At 34.9% G+C, this 24,616-nt stretch overlaps 1 protein-coding gene across 2 annotated transcripts in view; it reads right to left on the reverse strand.

The window, feature by feature from the left end:
- The window catches only part of KLHL1 (kelch like family member 1), a 481,321-nt gene that overhangs the window by 226,524 nt on the left and 230,181 nt on the right, over nt 1–24,616 (reverse strand). For both annotated transcript variants that reach the window (XM_043892336.1, XM_043892337.1), the window contains one exon: nt 23,324–23,520. In XM_043892336.1, coding sequence (XP_043748271.1) covers nt 23,324–23,520 — 197 coding nt within the window. The remainder of the gene's footprint in view (nt 1–23,323; nt 23,521–24,616) is intronic.

Consider the following 24,616-nt stretch of genomic DNA (forward strand, 5'->3'; position numbering starts at 1 on the left):
TGGTGAGAATTAGAAAGAAAATCTTAATGTACAGATGCTTCCTCATTACTGCCAAAATACTTTCCCAATAGTTTATCAAATAAAAATGACACATATTAATTAAATTATATTAGTCATTGAATGAATGACTTTTGGGGTCTTGAAAATAATTTTTACATTTTTTTTAAATGAAAGATAAATCTTCATAGTTTAGGACATAGCTATGTGATGAGGAAGACTCACACAATTGTATTTTTGTTTAACTTTGAGCAGTATAAAAAAAGAAGTTCTGTTTATCAATATTTTTTCTGAATTCATCAGCTAATATAAAGTTGACCACAGAATTTTGCCTATCATTTTACAGTGTTAAAATATTGTGTTTTTTTTTTACACTATGATATTATAAACTAAATATTAATGTTTAAAATATATATTAAAATATTTTGAAAAATAATATTCAATATTAATGTATTAATGTACTATTCATAATGTTGTTGTCTAGTCACTAAAGTTATGTATGACTCTGTGACCCCATGGAGTATAGCTTGCCCGGCTCCTCTGTACATGGGATTTCCCAAGCAAAAATACTGAAGTAGGTTGCCATATCCTTCTCCAACTGTACATGATGCATATTGCTAATTTAAAATGTCTTATTCCATTTAAATATTCATTCTAAATTAAGTTCTTAAATATAATTTCATATAAATTATGATGATTTATAATTACTTACATTAAATAATAAAATTATATGTATATGATACACAAGCATACACACACATACTATATATATATGTGTGTGTGTCAATAAAATAGGGGAATAATTTACTGGATGTTCAAGATAGAAGGAGAAAGAAAAGGGAATAAAATTGCAAGTTAGATGCTTACTTGACATATTTTAGCCCAGAGGAAATCTTAACTGCCTCTGCTTTATGATGAAACTTGTGCAGAATAAGCATACTTTTACATGCATAGAGAATTTATCCCAAATGTATCTACATCCACATAAATAATTTTTCTAGAGTGAAAATATCACCCTGTTGTAAAATAGTTCACATAATATTATTCTAAGGAAATTTCTTCAAAAATTACAGTATGAGGGAGGCTAAAACAGCAAATATCTAAGGTAAAGGAAATAAAGTACACAAAATATCAATAAACTACATCATTATTAAGCAATTCAGAGCAAAATATATTCAGACTTGGCAGTCATTATTGTTTTTCTGGTGGAGAGAATTAAAAAGAAAATCTTATCTTAATCTCCAGATGTTTTCTCATTATCACCAAACTACTTTCCCTATAGTTTACCAAATAACAATTTATCAGATATTTATCAAATATCAATAAAATTATGTTGGTCACTGCATGAATAACTTTTTGGGTTTTGGAAGTAACTTTTAGGTTTTTTTTTAAGTTGAAGATAAATCTTAATAGTTTAGAATATAGCTAAGTAATGAGCATAACTCACAAACTGTATTTTTAAACACTGAGTTAATAAATAACATTATGAAGCTAGTAAAAGTCGTGTATTAACCTAGATATTATCAGTAATTAATATCTTACTATATTCTTCATTTGTTGCTATTTTTCTTCTTTTCTTCTTCTCTTTCCTTCCCTTCTGTTCTCTTTTCCTAGTCTCAGATCAGGCATTAAGTCATCTGTGGTCTTCCTTAAATTCCTCAGAGTCAAGGGTCCTTTATTTGTGAGTCCCAAATAGTCTGTCAAATTTCACAGCACTGAAAACTTTGTGCAGTAAATATTAATAAATATCATCACATTCACTGTTGTATCATCAGCTATAACAAGGTGCCTGGATTAGCAAGGTCTTAAAGTATATTTATCTCACCACCCTGGCCTCCAGAAGTTAAGATATTTTCAGATATTTTTCACGCTTTTGTAAAACATGTGATGTATGGTCAATAAACCACAGATAAATAATTTTCTGCAAAGTTAAATACAATACATTAAAAGATTCATGGAATACTTTAGATAAAAATGAAATATAACATTTAAAGGAATAGGTGAAAAATAATAATTTGATATCAGTGAGGAACAACAACATAAATCATGTGGCATTTGAGATCAAAGTCAACCTAAAGGACCCAATTATTTCATGAAAATCTGAAGTAATTTAATTTCATTTACTGCATACAACATTTGGCCAAGCCTAAAGCTTGCCCCACCCTTAGTCTTTTCAGTTATATGAACCAAATTTCAAATGGGTGTTTCTCTCCTTTCACCAAAATATGACCTGCTTCTTTTGGAACAGAAATGTTGCTAATATCTCACTCCAATTTTTCCTTGAGATGTTGTTTTACTCTTTCTCAATAAGTTTGAGATTGCAGGTATAAATTTCTTGGCAAATAGTGTCACTGGCATCTACTTTTCTATGAGTGAAGAATGCAGCATTGAAAATTTAATTTTTACTTAAGATTTTTTTTTTTTTTTTTAATTTAAAAGGTTCCTAGGGCTTCCCTGGTAGTCTAGTGGTTGAGAATCTGCCTGTCAATGTGGAGTTCAAGAGTTTGATCCCTGGTCTGGGAAGTTCACACATGCCATGGAGGATTTAAGTCCCATGTGCCACAACTACTGAGCCAGTGCTCTGGAACCCATAAGCCACAACCACTGAGCCCCTGAGCTGCAACTGCTGAAGCCCATGCACCTAGAGCCTGTGTTTTGTAATAAGAGAAAACACTGAAATAAGAAGCCCATGCATCGCAATTAGCCCTCAGATAGCCACAACTAAAGTCTGTGCACAGCGATGAAGACCAAGCAGAACCAAAAATAAATAAACAAATAAATCTTTAAAAAAAATCAAAAGGTCCCTGACTGATTTTACATAGCATTTCCATGCCAGTTATGCACCAGGTGCCACCATTTGGAAAGTGCTAGATGGCGGGTCTAGGAAAGCACAGGAGTATTGTATCTCTCTGGGCTTCCCAAGTGACTCAGTGGTAAAGAATATGCCTGGCAAGCAGAAAACATGGGCTTGATTTTCGGGTTGGGAAGATCCCCTGGAGAAGGGCATGACAACCACCTCGAACATTCTTGCCTGGAGAATTTCATGGGCAGAGGAGATTGGCAGGCTACAATCCATGGGATCACACAAGAGTTGGACATGACTTAGGGACTTAGTCGTGTCCAACTCTTTGTGACCCCACGGACTATAGCCCACCAGGCTCCTCTGTCCATGGAGTTCTCCAGGTAAGAATATTGGAGTGGGTTGCCATTTCCTTCTCCAATAAAGGGCTCAGGAAATGAACAAAAATGCTTTTCTTATGCAAGACTCTTTATTATTAATGTAGCAATAATGTGTTAGTAAGAGGAGAAAGAGTATATTCAAAAGACTTAGGGACTAAACAACAACAAAAATCATATCTCCCTGATCCACAGCATCCAGCCTCTGATTCTGATAGGATTCCCTGCCTTCTTGCTTTCCTTTCCTTCAGCTACTATTTACTGTGGCAGACCCTTGGCTTATTCCTTGAGGAACTTCAAGCTTCTTTAGGACCTCTGTGAGGCTGCCCACTTGCTGTGTAATCCCCCTCCAAGGGAGTAGCTTTCTCCAACAGAACCAGGTGCTGACTGGTCTTGATTAATTTATTATTTAAATTAATTAAGACTGACAATGGCTGATTGGGAAATCTGACTGTTTCTGTAGGTAAACAAGATGTGCTACAAGCTCAGGATCTTTTCTTGGCCTCAATGTTCTTGTCATCAGTGAGCAGGTCCTCTAAGATCAGCAGTTAGTCCCTAGTGAGGATAATGCATTTAACAGACTGGGCCCTGGTGTTTCTCCACCCCACTGCACTTCTGGACCTCACAGTGACCATATGCCATCAGAGGTCTGATGCGGATGAAGACCTTGTCAAACTGCATGTTGTCCTTTATCTCCCTCATGGCTCCAAGTCCCTGCCCCGACCCCATCCTGTCCCCAACCTGAGGTTGCATCCAAATCTAGGAAAAAGCTTGATGTTTCACACATAGCCAGCCACTTTTTCAGCCAGCTTCCCCAACAGGGCTCAGTACTGCTCAAGGTCAAGGACACCAATGTGCTTTTCCAGCCACAAATGTGACTTTGGGTGGAGGCTAATCTCCAAGCCAACCAGTGTTGTCCAGGTCCATCAGAAACAGCATGCAGGGCAACTCGATAACCCGGGGGTTAGGGGGAGGTCCATGTCTGGATAGTTCGGGGGACATGGGAGCCCTATGAGCCAGATGGGAAGGGAGGGGGCTACTTAGGAAGAGAAGGTGAGCCAAAAATGCACTCCACATCTGTTATTTTATTCAGTTTTGTTTTTCAATATGGTTTTGCCATGTTTTGTTTAATTTGTGGACTTATCTATAAAAATACTTTGTAGATATGGCTTACATTATTAAGAGTAATCTTTTTGTTAAAACTTTTAAATATTTTCTCCCTAAATGTTGCTTTTATTTTATCTCATATAGCATGAACTTTTAGACATGAACTGTTCATTTTTGTGTGATCATGAAACTGAATGTTGTATGAGGAAGAAAACAGTGGATGTTTTCCCCCTTCTTGTTTATCTGTCTTTCTTTGCTATGTGCTGTGTTTAGTTGCTGAGTCATGTCCGACTCTTTGTGACCCCATGGACTACAACCCGACAGGCTTCTCTGTCCTAAAACTTCATGAAAGTCTATCTCACGCTGCTGCTGCTGCTAAGTCACTTCAGTCGTGTCCGACTCTGTGTGACCCCATAGACAGCAGCCCACCAGGCTCCCCCGTCCCTGGGATGCTCCAGGCAAGAATACTGGAGTGGGTTGCCATTTCCTTCTCTAATGCAGGAAAGTGAAAAGTGAAAGTGAAGTCGCTCAGTCGTGTCCAACTCCTAGTGACCCCATGGACTGCGGCCTACCAGGCTCCTCCGTCCATGGGATTTTCCAGGCAAGAGTACTGGAGTGGGTTGCCATTGCCTTCTCCATTATAATAGCCAGTTACTATTGTTTTTTTTTTTTTTTTTTAATAATTGGACATGTATCATCAAAGCACAAACCTAATATAGCTTAGAGTCAACTGCAACAGCACAACTCAAAGGTCAGGCTCAGTGGGATTGTTTCCTATTTTCATCAATTGCTTTTTACCTCTGCAACATTTGTTGCAGACTCAGCCTATCTTTTCGAGTCTAGATGCAGCTGTTTCATAAAGAACAGTTTTGCAATGGCCTCCAGCAGTTCTCCTGGTTTCTAGTGTGTGTCCTTTCTTTAATCAATTAACTATATCCTCCTCTCCATCATCTTTGTAAAGCACAGTTGTGTCATTCTCCCACATAAAAGCTTTTCAATATTCCCATTTAATTATGGGAAAAATATGCAAAATATTTATTATGATGTTAGAGTCCCTTCACATTGATCATATCCTAATTTTCCAGCTATTTATTCAGACACTGCTTCTCACATGCCTTGTGATCAAACATATAAGCTATTCACAATTTTCAGCAATATTTTGTGCCTCTAGGAATTTCTGAAATATAGTTTAAAAATCTTGGTAACACATGCCTGAAATATGAAATCCGAAGATATGAATAAGTGTGTCTTTCACCATCATGAACTAATCTGGCATTAGTGACCATTTGAGAGCTGGTTATTTTACCTTTTGGAGAAGAAAATGGCAACCCACTCCAGTATTCTTGCCTGAAGAATTCCATGAACAGAGGAGCCTGGCAGGCTACAAAGAGTTGGACTTGACTGATCGACTTCACTTTCACTTCCTTTATTTTACCTTTAATTGTTTTACTCAATGAAAAGAGCTCTGGAAATTATATTCTCTTTCTTATACTAAATAGGATATTCTTTCAAAGAATCTACATATTTTACACACAATATGTGTTTCCTCAATTTATCTGTAGAATATATGCTTGTTGTTAAAGATAATGACGATGATGTTGATGAGTTTGATGGTTATTATTAAATGTAAACATTTGTATCTAGGACTCCTAGATACTCAGGATAGATGCTGCAGATATTCCTAAACTGGATCCTCTTTTTCACCTGGCATAGCTTGAATTTTATCCAGAGTTTAAATTGGGTATTTAGATGTAAATTTGTGCTTTTTTTTTTTTTTTTTTCAGGTGTGAAGTTTCTTGAGTAGGGGAAAAAATAAACTAAAATAAAGCAAGTTTTAGAAAAAGGCATACTGAGTATGTTAATGGCACAGATTTTCTTTACAAAGAGATGGAGTCCCCTATCACAAAGGCAGGGTCAGCCCTGAAGGGAAGTCTAATGATACAATAAGGAGAGAATCCTAAGATTTCAACCTTGGGCATTGTCTGAGGAAGAAGTCAGAGCAGCCTGAGGCAACCATCACAGGGCTGCACCCAAGACAACCTACTCATTTTTTTGACTTTCTGTTCTCTATTTGGACTTTCCTGGTCGCTCAGACAGTAAAGCCTCTGCCTACAAAGCGGGAGACACGGCTTCAATCCCTGGGTCGGGAAGATCTCCTGGAGAAGGAAATGGCAGCCCACTCCAGTATTCTTGCCTAGAAAATTCCATGGCCGGAGAACCTGGTAGGCTACAGTTCATGGGGTCGCAAAGAGTTGGACACGACTGAGTGACTTCACTTTCTTTCTTTATTTGGCCTTGCCTCATTCACATGTTAAGGTTATAATTGGCAAAAAAAAAAAAAAGTTGAGAATGTTTCTGTCAGCTCTGCTTCTTCCATTATTCTGATTTTGTTGATAAAGCATAAATGGAGTACCCTCATTTCTCTTATGATCCAGCTATGTCCTTTCCTATCTTCCAAGTATAACCCACCTTCTGACATAACTCCCCTGCTTATATCATGATACAAATGGAAAAGATGTATATGTCAAATTGGTGCTTCCCTTTCACTTTTTGCCTAAATTTACTTATTTGGCAACTTTTGTCCTTCACGATTTACATTATTGACTTAACAATTATCTGATTCAAATGTGGTTACATTTTCTCCTTAATTTCTATTTCCATCCATTCATTTCAAAGAGTTTTATAAAAGGAGCTGTGAAAAGAGTGCTTACCATCTTTATCAGAATTCCCGTTCATGTAAAACATATGTGAGATTGTCAACTGCCCAACTTGTGACTCCTAGGTTAACATCATTTTAAAAGAAAATTAGGATAGTTAAGTATATGTTAAAAGGTATAAAGCATTAGTCCATTTGTAGTTGACAATGTTATTTTAACAGATAATCAGGCAGTACTCGTGAAATGGTTATAATAAAAGTGACGTTTCTATATCAATGTCACCGTGTAGACTCCTATATTCAAAGTTACTTCACACATATCAGAAAGAAAAAGAGGATGAAAATTAAAGTAACGTTATTGAATTAATAGCAAATAAGATGGCTAAATTGATGAGTAATAAGTAAGACATAAGTGGGTTTTCTTGAGTATTTGTGTTTGACGTATCCTTAAGAATATTAGATTTTACATAAATTTATGAAAGCCTTGAGCTCTTTATCTTATGGAAACATGTCTTTTCATACCAAAAATAGTCACAGAACAAAGTCTAATGATGAATGTAAAAGATTCTTATTCATTAGAATTTTTCATTCTCACATGTTCTTAAGAGAAAAAGAGAGAGTCAGCGAACACTTGTTTGTTCATATATTATCTCTGATACAAAAACCTCACAAACATTAATTCACCTTTGTATGAAGTCATAAAGTAAAGGCTGCACAGGAAATGAACAGAAAAATTAAAAATACAAATGCATAAACAGTCATAAATATTAACCCCTCTGTCATGTTAGCATATTCATAAAGTCTATTTCTGCATAACAATTAACGACTCATGCTGTTTCAGCACCAACTTGGCAGATAACTTTTGTATTTTAAAATGTAAATGATCTTACTGATCAAATAACTGGGGGCATATATTTTTCTGCCATAAGAAAATCTAGTCAGTAAAGAACTAAAACAAAGCTGCAATTACAGTAACATTTCCTTTGGAAAAAACTGAAGACATCTTCCTTCAGTGAAAAGAAACTTTATCAAATACCTTACTAGTAATCTGATAATGTAACATACAGAGCAAAACAAATCACTTCCATTGTCTGCAAGTTTAGAGGCAAACCTAGATGTGGTGATAAAAATATAATGTTGTCCATTAGCCTTGCACTTTATACTTCTGATGCACTTTACATATTTGGTTCATGTTTGATATTTATCTGGCTTCCCTGGTGGCTCAGGTAAAGAATCCACCTGCCAATGCAAGAAATACAAGAGACTTGGATTCGATCCCTGAGCCGGGGCGATCCCCTGGAGTAGATCACAAAAGAGTTCAACAAGACCTAGTGACTAAACAACAATGACAACAACGACTGATATTTATGGCTTCTCTGATGGCTGAGATGGTAAAGAATCTGCTCTGCCATGCAGGATACCCAGATTCAATCTCTGGGTTGGGAAGATCCCTTGGAGAAGGGAATCGCAACCCGTTCCAGGATTCTTGTCTGGGAAATCCCATGGACAGAGGAGACTGGCAGACTACAGTCCATGGGGTTGCAAAAAGTCAGACATGACTGAGCGACTAACACTTTCACTTTTCTTTTCCACACTATTTAACCTTACACTAAGGCCCATATATCTGTTTTCTTTGTTGCTTTCTCAAGAAGATTACGTTTGAAAAAATTACCTTAAATTTTGGATGATATATTTTTCCAGTAAAGTGATATTTATCAGTTTAATCTAAGGCAGTGGGACAAAGTGGTTCATACTTGTGTCTGAAAATTCAAAATTCAAGATCTACAATTCATTAGCTGGGTGATTTTGTGCAAGACTTTTAATCTTGTTGTGTCTTTGATTTCTCATCTGTAAAATAAGAACAATATTTTACCTATTTCATAGGGATGCTGTACTAATGTATGTAAAAACACCTAAGTCAAACCAAGGGAAAGGCCTCAAGATATGTTAACAGGAAATGTTATTCTCTGTTAGGTCCTTGGCATTTCAGAAATTGTGCAAATACTTCCTTTATCTGTGATAGATGATAGCTGAAGATATTGAATACAATAAACATAAATTAAGCATATAATTAAATAAATGTCTAGTTTTATTAAATGAATCATCAAAAATCTTGTATACATATGTATGTATCAAAATAATATATATTTGACACATACTGCCATCAAGAGAAAAATTATTATGCTGTATTTGGCTAAAAATGATGATAAAAGACTTGCTTTTCTGCCCAACATCTTTATTTTGGTATTTTTTCTATAGGAAACAATTTCTTCTTTTTCTTTCTTTTCTTTTTCTTAGTGTTTTAATAATAAACAGTAGCTTCTAAATACAATTTGTGTTACTTTTACAATGAAATGTTTGAGTGCTCTAGTCTTTCTAAAGATTTACATTGAAAGAAAGAAGCAAAGATATAAAACAACATTGGTGCCTTCTTTATGGTCCAACCCTCACATCCATACATAACTACTAGAAAACCATAGCTTTGACTCTTCGGACCTTTATTGGCAAAGTGATGTCTCTGCTTTTTAATACACTGTCTATGTTTGTCATAGCTTTTCTTCCATAGGACAAGTTTATTCTCCTTTAAAACTATATAATATTTCATATATTTTCAAAATATAGATAAAATATTTCATGTAGTATATAGATTTAAGGAGAACAATCTTTTTCTATAGATACCAACTTGAAAACATGCTCACCATTTTTTTAGAGAATGAATACATGTATTATTTGACTATCTTGTCACACCAATTAATGTTTTTTTGATTAGTTCCTATCCATCAACTCCAGTGTGTTTTATATGTTTGCTTATTTCTTTCAAATCAAGAACTAATCAAAATCTATATATATCTATATAATATATGGGCTATTATATTCATACTTGTCCTATGGAAGAAAAGCTATGACAAACCTGGATGGTATATTAAAAAGCAGAGACATCCCTTTGCCAGCCAAATTCCATATAGTCAAAGCTGTGGCTTGTTCAGTAGTCATGTATGGATGTGAGAGTTGGACCATAAAGAAGGCTGAGTGCTGAAGAATTGATGTTTTCAAACTGTGGTGCTGGAAAAGACTCTTGAGAATCCCTTGAACAACAAGGCGATCAATTCAAAGGAAGTCAACTCTGAATATTCATCAGAAGGACTGATGCCGAAGCTGAATCTCCAGCACTTTGGCCAACTGATGTGAAGAGATAACTCATTGGAAAAGACTCTGTTGCAGGGAAACATTGAGTGCAAGATGAGAAGGAGGTGACAGAAGATGAGACAGTTGGATGGCATCACTGACTCAATGGGTGTGAGTGTGAGCAAACTCAGGGAGATAGTAAAGGAAAGAGAAGCCTGGCATGCTGAAATTCATGGGGTCACAAAGAATTGGACATGATTTAGTGACCAAATAACAACAATATTCCATAAGTTGTAAATAAAAAATAAATACACATTTAAATTTAATTTAATTTTTTAGCAATTAAAGCAATCATTAAATTAATAATGGTAGATATTTAGTTTGATTTTGGAACATGCTTTTCACCATCTTGGACACATATTTCCCATGGTGTGATTGAACTCTAAATTCTAGGGGTGGCATATTTCTCACACCTAACCGATGATAGTTTTGAGTTAAAACAGCTAAAAAATAATATTTGTAGGGAATAATGTATGTTTAAAATCTAATTCTAGTATACATTATATTGGCTTTTTTAAGTAACCAAAGGATACTCTAGATTACTATATCAGTTTTTGGTTTTGTGATCAGTAAGATACATTTATTTTCTACTAATATTTGATATTGAGGAATATCACTGAATGAAGAGCTGATGGTTATACTCTATTATGCTGTTCACCCAAACTGAATCTTGGTCAGTAAGTTTTTCATCTGTTGATCTATTAGAATTTATTTATTTATTTTTTTTAAATTTTTGGCATGGAAACTGAAGATTCATCAATTTCCAGCTCCAAGGCCTCAGCTATCAAAAGATGAATTTAATATTAGTAGCTTATAAATTTTAGTCTTGTCTAGCTTAAGTTATGGTTATTACCAAGTTTTATTTCTACTAAGCTGGGATAGATCACTCATATTTCTGCCTTCTTGAAAAAAATAAGGCAATAATTCTCAGAGCATTTTATGATTTTAAAAGTAGAAAAAGAGAGTGTCAATTTACAGTGATAGATTTCAAGTGAGTTCATCAGACTGTCCATTTTTTATTCTAAATGCTCTGGTAAAATAATATTCTTTCCTATGCCAAGTGATGCTTAAATCTACTGACAACCAAACTATCACAAATCACTAGGGGCTTTTTACCTACTGAAGAAGTCTGTTAAATGTATACCAAGTGGTTGGGCACCTACAAACCAAGCTTTAGAGTCTTTGACCATATTTGAGACTTTCAAATTTTTAGTATTTAATGACAACTTTTCCTATAATCTTTCTGAAAAATTAAGAAAATATAATTTGCCACATTATTATTTCAAAGAAAAATAAATTCATTACTACATCCATTTTTTAAATGATATCTGTTAGCACATATGACAAGGCAAACCTAACTAATGAAGATGATATCCCAATTATTTTTTATATTTTTTATGCTTCTTTTAGTCCTCTGTCAAATTTGTACACTTTTTATATATTAAAAAATAATATGATAATGGTGATCATGATATGTGTTATATATGTGGTAAATGTCAATATTTGAAGCCATATAAACTAGAGTTATTACAGAGTTTACTACTTAAAATACAGAGTTTCTTCTGATTAATATTTGCAATGTTATTAAAGATTTTTTTGTATATATAAATGTATGTCTTAGTCACTAACTACATATAGTAAATCTAATTTTAGCTTCATCAATTTTCTTCTAGTTCAACTACAATACATTTCTTTTGAAAAGTATGTACTTTTTCTAAATTTCCTTTAATCCTGCGTTTTCATGTCTTAGTTATCTTCATTTATTCTTTTCCATATGCCAGAAGTAAAAAGAGAAACAATGCTTCATACATTAATAATCAGGTCATTTTCCTTTCAAATAGAATGGGAGAAGAAATGAATTCCATCTATATCCATATATTTGCAATCTCTTCTTGTTCCTCTAACTGTAGAACCAATTAAAATGCAAATTATGTTTAACAAATGCTTAGAATAGTATATCTGGCTTTAGTAATCTGAGTCTTTAAATAAATCTACTTAGATTTAGTATTGAAGAAATAGTCCATTTTGTTTGAAAATGTTTAAACTTCATAACTTTCCAGAAAACTTTTTACTAATTATAAATTATATAACTCTAACAAAACTAAAATAGACTTTTTTTGTTGTGCAAGTAAAGATTGTCTTATATAAAAAAATACAATAGGACACTTACTGGAATAAAACCCATCATCTAAAGTAAATTATTTCTTTAATTTACTTAGGTCAGCATTTGAATTTCCTTTATTAAATCTTTGTTAATTTCAGCTTTCTGTCATCTAGAAACTTTTAATGATGTACTATTTTATATAATTAGCTATCATATGTGACAATTGGATACATTTGGCCTACTACTAATTCTTTGTAGTACATATTCTTTCTATTAAATCACAAGGTTTTACATATATTTATGGGTATCAAGAAGATTGTCAATGAAAATCAAATTTAAATGAACAGTTTTTATTATAAATAATAAAAACTATTGAATATAGACCTTAAATATGAAATAGGTCCACTGAAAACTCAATTTAAAAATATACATACACAGAGGTGGAACAAAAAATGTTACTTATTAAAAAGTTTAGAAATTGCTGATTAAAAAAATAGCTAATGAACTTTGAGATCATCATACATTCTATAAGCATTTACTATTTATTTTTTGGGGCTTCCCTGGTGGCTCAGACGGTCAAGAATCCGCCTGCAACACGGGAGACCTGGGTTCGATCCCTGGGTCGGGAAGATCCCCTGGAGAAGGGCATGGCAACCCACTCCAGTATCCTTGCCTAGAGAATCCCCATGGACAAAGGAGCCTGGTGGACTACAGTCCACGGGGTCGCAAAGTTTTTAATAAAGAGATATGAAATGTAAATTTAGGTACCACATAAATATTTTTAATTATTGTAGAGTAGAGTGCTGTTGTTTAGTCACTGAGTCATGTCTTGGCAGCCCTCATGGACCAGTCTCCTCTGTCCACAGGATTTCCCAGGCAGCAATACTGGAGTGGGTAGCCATTTTCTTCTCCAGGGGATCTTTTCTACAAGGGGATCGAACCCACATCTCCTGCTTGGCAGGTGGTTTCTTTACCACTGAGTCACCTGGAAAGCTCAGAGATAATATGCATCACTTAAAATTATTAATATTCATATCTAAGTTGGTAAATTGTAATAGCATTTCAAATTATTAATATGTGAAATAACTCATTTATGATTTCTTGCAAATATCATTTATTGTGTTTCTACAATGAGTAAGATGTAGTTTGTGCCTCAAGGAATATTAAGTCCACCTCTGTGCGGAAAATCTAACATATTTAGAGTAACTTGGGGTCTGGGAGGAACATCCAATACTCTATTAGAAGTTATTTTTTGTTGAACTGTGTCTAGTTGTACATTTCTGAAAGTATTATTTTGAGCTGATCAGCCCCAGCTCTATGCTGCCTTGTGTACAAAGGGCAGACTGGGCTTCCCCTCAAGCAAGGATTGATTTAGCATGTTTCCTGTGAACTATAATCGATCCTTCTTCCTTTTATTCCTCTTTTAAAAAGTACTATTAAAGATCTTTAAGCACAAGTGTAGTCCTTAACAGAAGTGTCAGTGAAAGAAAAATCTAAATGGAAGCATTAAAAAAATTAGTTCCCTGATGAGTAATTCATTACCTCATCAGAAAATATAAATATTTTATAACATTAGTTCATAAGGTGCAAATTTTTGTAATAAAGTGAAACTTTCATATGCATAGAAAATCAGAGTTTTTCATAAGTATTTAAAAATTCCGAACAAAAGCAAGTTATTGATTTCATTGTTGAAGAACTGATTTGAAAAATGAAAGGCACTATAGCCAAAAGGTTTCTGGCTTTTCCTTCTGGCATCATCTGCTGCTGTTGCTAAGTCACTTCAGTCGTGTCCGACTCTGTGCGACCCCATAGATGGCAGCCCACCAGGCTCCCCCGTCCCTGGGATTCTCCAGGCAAGAACACCGGAGTGTGTTGCCATTTCCTTCTCCAATGTGTGAAAGTGAAAAGTGAAAGTGAAGTTGCTCAGTCGTGTCCGACTCTTAGTGACCTCATGGATCGCAGCTTACCAGGCTTCTCCATCCTGGGATTTTCCAGGCAAGAGCACTGGAGTAGGGTGCCATTGCCTTCTCCGTCATCACCTAGGAAGCCCTTTTAGAACTATTCTAACAAAGGAGAAATATTATTTATCATAGAATGAAATTCTATAGATTAAATAATTCAAATAATTAAATACTACTTACAAGTGACTCTGAAAATCCTTTAAATTTGGGTTTATAGGGTATTTTTTGACATTAGTGTTCCATCTTGGAATTTCATTCATTGTATTATTGTTCCACAGAATCAACTCATGATATAACAACTCAACAAAGATTTAAATCTGGTAGATAACCCTGTGGACCATAGGCCACCAAGCGTCTCTGTCCATAGGATTCTCTAGGCAAGAATACTGGAATGGCATCTCCCGTGTCTCCTTCTTCACAGGAGGATTCTTTTACCTGGGAAGCCCCAAATAACCTAATACATTTTAATAATTTTAATAGGAGATTTTGCTTGTGTGTGTGTGTGTGTGTGCATGTGGTGTGACTTTATACACCTGTGTGCTGAATCACTGTGTTTTAGAAATAGCCCAGTAGAAGAAATGAAAATAAAATCAGAGTATGTAACTGAAAAAATTCCTACAATGAATGGAGTGTTTTTCAAGTAGAGGAATATTATCATCTACACCATTATCAACAACAATGCAGAAAGACTCATTTCTTAAAATAGAATATCTTCAGTTTGAATATGAAAACCTAAAATAGAAACATACTCAAAGAGCATCTGAATAGAAGAAATGGACTTTGTCTAAAATGAATCCTTAAAAAGCTTACAATTTCCTTGGATCCTCTGTGAGTATGCTTAATTAGTCTTTGAAACTGTCATAATTGCACACTTTATTGTGGTTATTTTCTAGAATCCTAACAATTAAAAAGTTTTATATAGTCAAACTGCAATTGCATAAGTGAATAATTATTTATTATAATATTACTACTTATTATACATTTCTGTCAGTTTATCTGGTGTAATCTGAATATCCTGTTTGTGCACAACACTAAGCAATTTAAAGACAATTTTTTTTAAAGACAATTTTTTAAAACACTTCCACTCAAATCAACTTCCAGTTGTAGGAAATAGACTAGAATTTTACCAATGACCGTGAGTAATGACACAAATTAAAACTGCCTGTGAAGAGTAGTCTAATTTAGGGACAAAGCAAGTAAAGGAAAACATAATCAAAAACAAGATGAGAGGAGATTCCTTTCTGTAGAGGCCTCTGCATGCTTCTCATTGCTTGTGAGGATTAAGCATAGGTAGTTGTCCTTCAAGGAACTTACTACACTCACTCAACACCTTCACTTCTTACCAATTGACAAAGAAATTCTGAAAATCAAATTTGGCAAAGTTTCAAGTTGACATTCATATACTGATTTAAACTCATTATTCACACCATGTTTGCAAATGAGATACCCAAAGGGACTAACACAAAGCAATGAATGAAAAACAAACCAAAAAAAAAAAAAATGTTCACAGCAAATTTTAGTACTAATACATCACATAGGAGTCCTGAGGAGAATACGGATGAAGTGGACTTTATTTTGGCAATGTAGGAAAACAAAGACATTTAAATTCCATTTGTTCTCTCAAAGCAAATTCTAGTTTATGGTTTATTTGTGGGACTTTTGGTAAAGATTAAAAAAAAAAAAAACAATGCTGCTGACTAGGAATCATGAGCAATGTCAGATATTTCAAAACCATAAACAGAAACCACATCAATAAAGTTTATTTTCTCTGGCATTACTTTTACATCTCTGAAGGACAAGTGAACTATGTACAGGAGCTTTGGGTTCTGGCCTTTGAAAGGGCTGCTGCTCTTATACTAAGTTTGGAAGGCTTCATGCTCCATCTGTGAAACACCTGCTTTTCAAAGCTACTGACTGATCATAGCAGCCTCCCATTAGTCTTACTGGAACTGCTTCTGCTTCTAGAGTAAACATTGTGGAATCTTTCAAGACATGCTGGTAGCACTGGGTAGAAAGTACGCATGAAATGAACAGGGAAATGGTAAAACTGAGGAGCAAAATCTTCACAGAATTCTTTGATCTCATCCATGTTACAGGTTTATAGTGTCCATTTGTCTCAAGTAATCCATGCCTTGAAATATTCTGGATATCAGGAATCTAACTTGATCTTCTGGGTGATATGTAAATATATTAGCACATTAAACAGAGTTTTAAGTTTGTAGTAAGACACTGTCAGATTTAAATCTCCATTCTAGCATGTTCTACTATTCTTGAGTAGGTTATTTAGCCTCCCTAAACCTTCAGTTCAGTTCAGTCGCTCAGTCATGTCCGACTCTTTGCGATCCCATAAACCATAGCACACCAGGCCTTCCTGTCCATCACCAATTCCTGGTCCACCCAAACCCATGTCCATTGAGTCGGTGATACCATCCAACCATCTTATACTCTGTCGTCCCCTTCTCCTGCCCTCAATCTTTCCCAGCATCAGGGTCTTTTGAAATGAGTCAACTCTTCGCATCAGGTGGCCAAAGTATTGGAGATTCAGCTTCAACATCAGTCCTTCCAATGAACACCCAGGACTGATCTCCTTTAGGATGAACTGGTTGAATCTCCTTGCAGTCCAAGGAACTCTCAACACCACAGTCAAAAGCATCAATTCTTTGGCGTCAGCTTTCTTTATAGTCCAACTCTCACATCCATACATGACCACTGGCAAAACCATAGCCTTGACTAGACAGGCCTTTGTTGACAAATTAATGCCTCTGCTTTTTAATATGCTGTCTAGGTTGGTCATAACTTTCCTTCCAAGGAGTAAGCATCTTTTAATTTCATTTTAGAATGGATATAACACATACTTTGCAGGAGTTGTGAAAAGATTAAATTTTACTTTATTTTATTTTTTTAAAAGATTAAATTTTAAAATTTCATTTAACTTGTAGAGCAATGCTTGATATATTGTTGTTCAATTTCTCAGTCATGTCCAACTCTTTGTGATACCATGGACTGCAGCGCACTAGGCTTCCCCCTGGCCTTCACCATCTCCTGAGCTTGCTCAAACTCATGTCCGTTGAGGTGGTGATGCCATCCAACCAATTCATCTTCTGTCATCCCATTCTATTCCTGACTTCAATCTTTCCCAGCATCAGGGTCTTTTCTGAGTCAGCTCTTCATATCAGGTGGCCAAAATATTGGAGCTTCAGCTTAATCACCAGTCCTTCCACTGAATATTCAGAATTGATTTCCTTTAGGATTGACTCGACCTCCTTGCAGTCCAAGGGACTCTCAAGAGTCTTCTCCAGCACCATAGTTCAAAAGCATCAGTTCTTCAAGAGCACTCAGCCTTCTTTATGGTCCAATGCTCACATCCATACATGACTACTGGAAAAATCATAACTCTATGGACCTTTTTGGCAAAGTAATGTCTCTGCTTTTTAATATGCGACCAAGCAAGTAAAGGGAAACATAGAAAAAAACAAAAAGTCTGATATATACTATGTATTTAACTTGTGCACCACCAGCACCAGTAGAGATAAGCATTGCCATCAAGCAAAATGTCAGGAGTTACCTCAGTTTCTCTTTTTCTTTCTCACTCACCCAGTATGTGTAAATATACATATATGCCTCTTATGAAGTACTAATCTTATTCTTTGTCTTTCTTCTTGCCTTCTCCTCAGGCCAATCTGAAGATCAGTCCTAAAATTAAATTTTGGCTCTTGCTTGCTCAGAAATGTTCAATGTTATATCCTTATTTTAATATAACAGCACAAATCTTTAACAAAGTCTCCTTAACCCTGCAAAATTTTGTACTGCCAAAGTTTTTCCTGTTTTGATCTCCTATATCATCCTACAATTTCATTGGAAAAGACCCTGATGTTGGGAAATATTGAAGGCAAAAGGAGAAGGGGACAGCAGAGGATGAGATAGTTAGCATCACTGACTGAATGGATATGAATTTGAGCAAACCCCAGAAGATAGTGAAGGACAGGGGAGCCTGGAGCACTACAGTCCATGGGGTTGCAAAGAGTTGGATACATCCTAGTGACTGAATAACAAGGGCAACATATGCCTATTTTGGTCACCATTGTATCTTTCTACAGCTTCTGGTACATAGTAGTCAACAGTAACTTCCCCTTTCAACAATGAATGCTATGAAGAGACATCTATCTAGGTCTCCAAGCTGTAGAAAATTAAATAGATGCTATCAAGGAGATACCACATTATGTCAGAAGTGAACAACAACAACCATTAACAAAGAATTAATAATATGAAACTAGAATAAAAGTCCTTTAAAGGATAGAAAACTCTTTAAGGAAAAAGAGAGTTTTGAAAGTAATGTCACTTTTAATAGAATATTCAGAGAAGAGATTTCTAAGTGACATTTGAGCAGAAAGCTGAATAAGGTAGAGAAAGAATATAAATATTTGGTAGAAGAGCATTTCCAGCAGAAGTAAGAAAGAACACAAAGGTCATCTGGTGATAGTATGCTTGCTGTAGTCAAAAAATAGCAAGAGGAACAGTGTGGTTGGAATTGTGTGAACAAGAAAATAACAATAGGATACGCCATTAGAAGTTAGAGGAAAAACATGGATAGTCTTGCTGAATAACTGAATTCGGGAGTTCTGAGAATAGTGATTCTAAATATCCATGGGAACTATAGGAATGAGTTAATATATTACACATGCAGGTACATAAAATCTCAATGGAGATTTGTTGGGGAAAACAAATCTCAGTGGAAAGACCTGTTCTCAATCACAAAGAATTTGCAATGTAGTTGTGAAGATCAGTCATAAAGACATAAGGGATAATTAATTGCATAGGAAAATGTATGGTGACACCATATAGTGCTAACAAGAGGAATACTAAGAATTTAAATAAGACCGAGAATGCCATGAAAAATTTTAAAATATTTCTTAGGCATGGATGAACTTAAACTGGGAAGTGAGGGTGGTTATTTAGAATTAGAAACCAGGGATTCTAGATAAAAGAACTATCATGAGTAAAGAACAAGTGAAAGGAATTCATGGACATATTGAGAAGTGGTGCAATTAATTCATTTTTTAGGAAAAATTCCCAGGCAGTTGTTCAGAAGTTAGGTGGGGAGAATCACTTCTATCAAAATGTGAAGTTTAAATCTACTATTTGGGGGTATGTGTTTAAGACATTGTTGAATTAGAAAAACAAACCATGTGTTCTATGTAGAATAGATTTTGGATAGGGACTTGGAGACCTAGATAGCTGTCGAAAGAGCTGTGGAAGTGAAGGTCAGAGAACTTTCTGCTAATGATTTCTACTTCTGCTCAATATGAACTGTCCTAACAAGTACTCTACAAAGGCACTGAACTCCTCAAGAACCTCCAGAAATCTCCAATCAACTGTCTCAGTCTACAGCACTGAAGCCAATTACTTTCAAGTGCTCACTTAGAAGTTACTTCAAGTTTCCATTTGTCCACGTATCTGCCTGCATCTACCTGTGCAGAAATAATGGATTCTCCTTCATTTCCACTTTCTATACCTTGCATGAATGCTTTTAATTGTCAAAGTCTAACCCAGAACCATATGGAGAGAGGATTTCTTAAAAATGAAGATCCGGGAGTCTCCTCTAAAGGCAGAGCTGACCTTAGTAGGAAGTGATATTGGTGATTAGTAGAAATACACAAGCGAGCAGAGAAAGAAAAATCGGAAGACGGAAGGAGACTCCAGACACTTCATCTATCATCACACAAAGCACTTCAACTCCAAAATTATTCTTTCCTATGATATTTAAATTGAAAAGAAGTTTATACTACTAAAATTAAAAACAGGATGAGAAAACACAAATGGTGTTTTTTCAAACAAAAATTCATTCTATCAAATACACAAAGATATCTATTTCCATGTTCTGATATTATTCAGTCATAGAGATCAAATCTTTTCAACTTTTCTTCATATTTCAGGACTATTAAATATTTGCTATTCTTATAATTCTTATCAACTTCTGTTTGTTGCTCTCTAATATTTTTAAAATGAGATGTCCAGAATTAAAAACAGGTTTCATAATGAACTCTAATAGAGTAAGAGAAACTATTTCCTTCAATTTTCTTGTTGGTATCTGTATATTCATGCACCCAAAATGTAAATTAATGTTTCAGAATTTATTTCACACTTCTAATATTGAGCTCGCAATCAAAATTTTCCAATATTTCACACATGAACCACTGCCAAGCAGGGTAAGTTTCCCTGAAAGATTTTGGAATCACACAAAATCAATAGCTGAATTTAAATAAGTGAAATTTCCAAAGAAAACAGCAAAACATATAAAAAGCAAAGGCATACAGACAACAAGTTAAGATCTGAATGTTGTAAAATCAAGTTCATAGCTAAAATATCTTGGCAAGGAAATTAAAAATTAAAGAATGCCATGTGTAAACTAAGCAATGAAGGCATATTTAGAGCCAATAAATATATTAATTCAGTAACAGAGTTTACTCAGTAGAAACCCTGAAATGTTTTGCTACTGAAGGAGTTAAAAAGAAGAAAAAAAAAAGCTTAATAAATTTGTTCTTGAAGCACAGATTAAATAGATTAAATGAGGAGATATGCAAAATTAAACATGGATCAGAGGCTAATATATGGTAAAAATTATAATATCAGATGCACTCATTTTAAAGCATTAGAACTAAGAGAAAATTATACTCTAGGAAGACAACTGGTCAGAAAATGTTTTCCAGTAAAAGAGTAAACCATGAGCATCTGGAGAGCACTGGAGTTTCATGTTTCCAACAGAATTTGAAATCATTTTAATTTTTACATGCATAACACAACACATGATCAATCCATAGTCTCAAAAATAAGTTAAGATAGAGTTGTTTAGAATGTTGAGTGTCTTAGCCAGGACGTCCCTATATTTCTGTTTTACATATATAGTTTACTATAGAGAATATTTTTTAATGTGTTTAAAAACTATATTGATACTATTGTGTGATAAATCCCAGATCAGTTCAAGCAGCTGCAAGGAAAACATTTTTATTATTAAATTAATAATTTCAAACCAGACCAGAAGGGACCATTATCCCAATGGATATGTAGGCATATTGTTCTTTGGCTTAGCTAAGCCAGGAACTCCGAAGTGTAATGAGATGTGCATAATTAAATGACAGCAGTTGGGTTTTGATATTTTGGTTGATGAAGTATTTGTTTACATTAATTTTATATGGTTCATATAATTTGAATAGTAGTACTGTGCCCTGTCATGGAATATTTCAAAAAAAGAATTTGACAATAGACGTACAAAGCATGCATCTCCTTCCCTTATTTCTACATTTTATTTAATTTGCTAATCTGCTTAAAGGATTAAAGAAGAAAATTAAAATAATATTGAGAGTCTGTCTAAGAATAACAATGAGGAGACTCAAATGTCTGTCATTAGTAATTGAAAAGGTGCTAAATCTCAAAATAAAAGTTTCTAAATAAATAGCAACTATAAGGCTTAATGAGATTTATCATATAAATTATTCCCTTTAGTTGCAAAGAGAAAGGTCTATGCTTTAGAGTTGGTTGTTCCAATAATAAAAATAAAATCATTAATAATATTAATAGTAACAACAGCAAAAATCGTTAGCATTTTATACAGTGCTTGCTATATTCTAGGTACTGTATTAAGCACTTTTAGAATGATTGCTTCTAAGATATAAAATTATCAGTATGAAAATTTTCTAACTGATTATTCAATTCTAGAATGAAAATAACATTTAAAGAACATACTACAAAGTCCACCCATTTAAAGTGTACACTTTAGATGACTTTTAATCCTTCTGTTAAAACATTTACATATATAATATGTCTATACATACAGCAAGAAATCAAAGAGAAAAATATGAAATAGGCTTATAGTATTACAAGACTATTTACTGACTGATAATCAATTTAAACCTTTTATGAAAAATGGCACAGAAAGACAAATTTACCAAAAAAAAAAAAAAGCAACATTTGATTTACGTACCTAAATATTTTCCCTTTTAGTATAAAAGTTCCCAGGAATTCTGAAATCCAATATTCACTATCCCAATAAATACTTTAAAATATACTATCACGATCCTTTTTTTTCCTCCATAAATCATACAGACAAATGCATACCTAACGTATCATGCTATGATAAAAAGTGTACTAGATAGCTCAGGCTGCCATAACAAAATACCACAGACTAGGTGGCTTAGACAACAGGAATTTACTTCTTATTGTTTTGAAGGCTGAGAAGTCCAATATTTAAAATATAGTCTTACTGGGTTCCCTAAGGACTCTCTTCTGAGCTGTCAGATGGCTATCTTCTCACTGTGTCCTCACATGAAAGAGAGAGAAGGGAAGCAAATTCTCTTGTGTCTCTTCTCATAAGGACATCCTGAGGGGCCTGCTATGATGACCTCACCTCTAAAGCCTCCATCTCCAAACACCATCACGTTTGGGGTAGGATTTCAGCACTGAATGTTGGTTAATATACCTCAGTCCATGGGCTTTCCAGGTGGTGCTAGTGGTAAAGAACATGCCTGCCAGTGCAGGAGACTTAAGAGACGCAGCTTCAGTCCCTAGGTCGGGAAGATCTCCTGGAGGAGGGCACGGCAACCCACTCCAGTATTCTTGCCTGGAGAAACCCCATGGACAGAGAAGCCTGACGGGCTACAGTCCATAGAGTCGCAAAGAGTCAGATATGACTGAAGCAACTTAGCATGCACAAACCGGAGTCCATGGTAGGGAGGTTGTTTGAAAAATGCAAAAGAAAAATTTTTGTGGCATAAGCTGCTAGCTCTTAACTAGAAAGAAAAGAGGAGAAAAGGCAGTTGTGGAAGGAGATGTAAAAGATAGATGTCCCAAGGAGAAATTAAGGAAAAAATTATTTTAAGAATCATTTAAAATCAAAAGTAGTCAATATCTATATCTATATCGTCTATAAAGTGTAAATGGAGTCATAATACAGACCATTATGTGATGTCTTTTCTACTTTGAAGTTCTTAAATACTATACAGTACATTGTGTCTCATGATAAAAATGTGCCAGTGATTCAAAACTAATTTTAAGTTTTAATTTTGATTGCAATGACTATAATTATTTTAACCTCTGACAATACAGCTATGTCGCTATTATTAAAAAATTACATTTCCTTACCATCGTGTAGCTGTGGGCCACCTTCATTAATTCAATGCATCCTTGAGCATCTGCAAATGCTCGGATTCCTAAACAGTTTGATGGATGCAAGAGCTTCATGAGGAAATGGCAACACACTTCCACTACTTGAGGAAGCTGAAGAAGGCAAGCTGCTGCAAGAAGGTTTTCAATGGTTTCTTCCTTTAATTCCAAGCAACCTAAACATTAAAAGAATTATGAAACATGTTTAAAGCATGAAATAATATGTACCAGTCTATTATTCCAAACATTAGGCAAACCTTCTAGAAATGATTGAACCTAAATTGATAATCCAAATGAAATATAATTCATAAAAGGCCAGTAATTGTTTTTGGCATCTTGCATTTCTTAGTTTGTGTGATATTCAAAGTCATACAAACACAAACACAGCTTCCTCTGAGATACCTGTATCCTATTGAACAGGAATTATGGTTGTTCTTTCTGTTGTGAAATAAGTAATCAAAAAAAGAGAGAGAAATATTTTACAACACATGTCTTTCTAGGTGGTTCTAGTGGTGAAGAACTGCCCTGCCAATGCAGGAGACACAAAGAGGAGGGTTCAATCCCTGGGTCAGGAAGATACCCTGGAGGAGGAAATGGCAACCCACTCTAGTAATCTTGCCTGGAGAATCTCATGGACAGAGGCCTGGTGGGCTATCGTCCATGGAGTGGCAAAGTGTTGGACACGACTGAGGCAACTTAGCATGCATGCACTCACACACGTCTATAAGCTTAGGAGAGCAAAGATGCACTAAGTTTCTGACAATATATACACTGTTTATATGAATATGGAATATTTCTGTGTATTTAATTAACATCTGTATATATATTTATAACCATACATGTTGTACATTGCTAATATTATATTTAGCTCACTGTGTCTATGATTATAATTTCCTATAATATTTCTTTTCATATGGTCAGTGTTGTGTGTTAATCACTCAGTCATGTTCGACTCTTTGCGACCCCATAAACTATATATAGCTCTTCAGGCTCCTCTGTCCATGGGATTCTCCAGGCAAGAATACTGGAGTGGATAGCCATTCCCTTCTCCAGCGGATCTTCCCAACCCAGGGAAGAAACCTGGGTCTTCTGCAGAGGTTCTTTGCAGGCAGATTCTTTGCCATCTGAGCCACCAGGGGAGGAATTTTCCTTTCTTTCTGGTCAGTTAACCTCAAAATTGAGCTCTTCAGTGTTTCTTTTCTTTTCCTTCTTTTCTAACCACTGGTATAACTTGTTAAATAATGGAGCTATTTCTGGAATGTTTAGAAATCT

This window comes from Cervus elaphus, chromosome 30, assembly GCF_910594005.1.
Source record: "Cervus elaphus chromosome 30, mCerEla1.1, whole genome shotgun sequence".
In the NCBI taxonomy this organism is placed as follows: domain Eukaryota; kingdom Metazoa; phylum Chordata; class Mammalia; order Artiodactyla; family Cervidae; genus Cervus; species Cervus elaphus.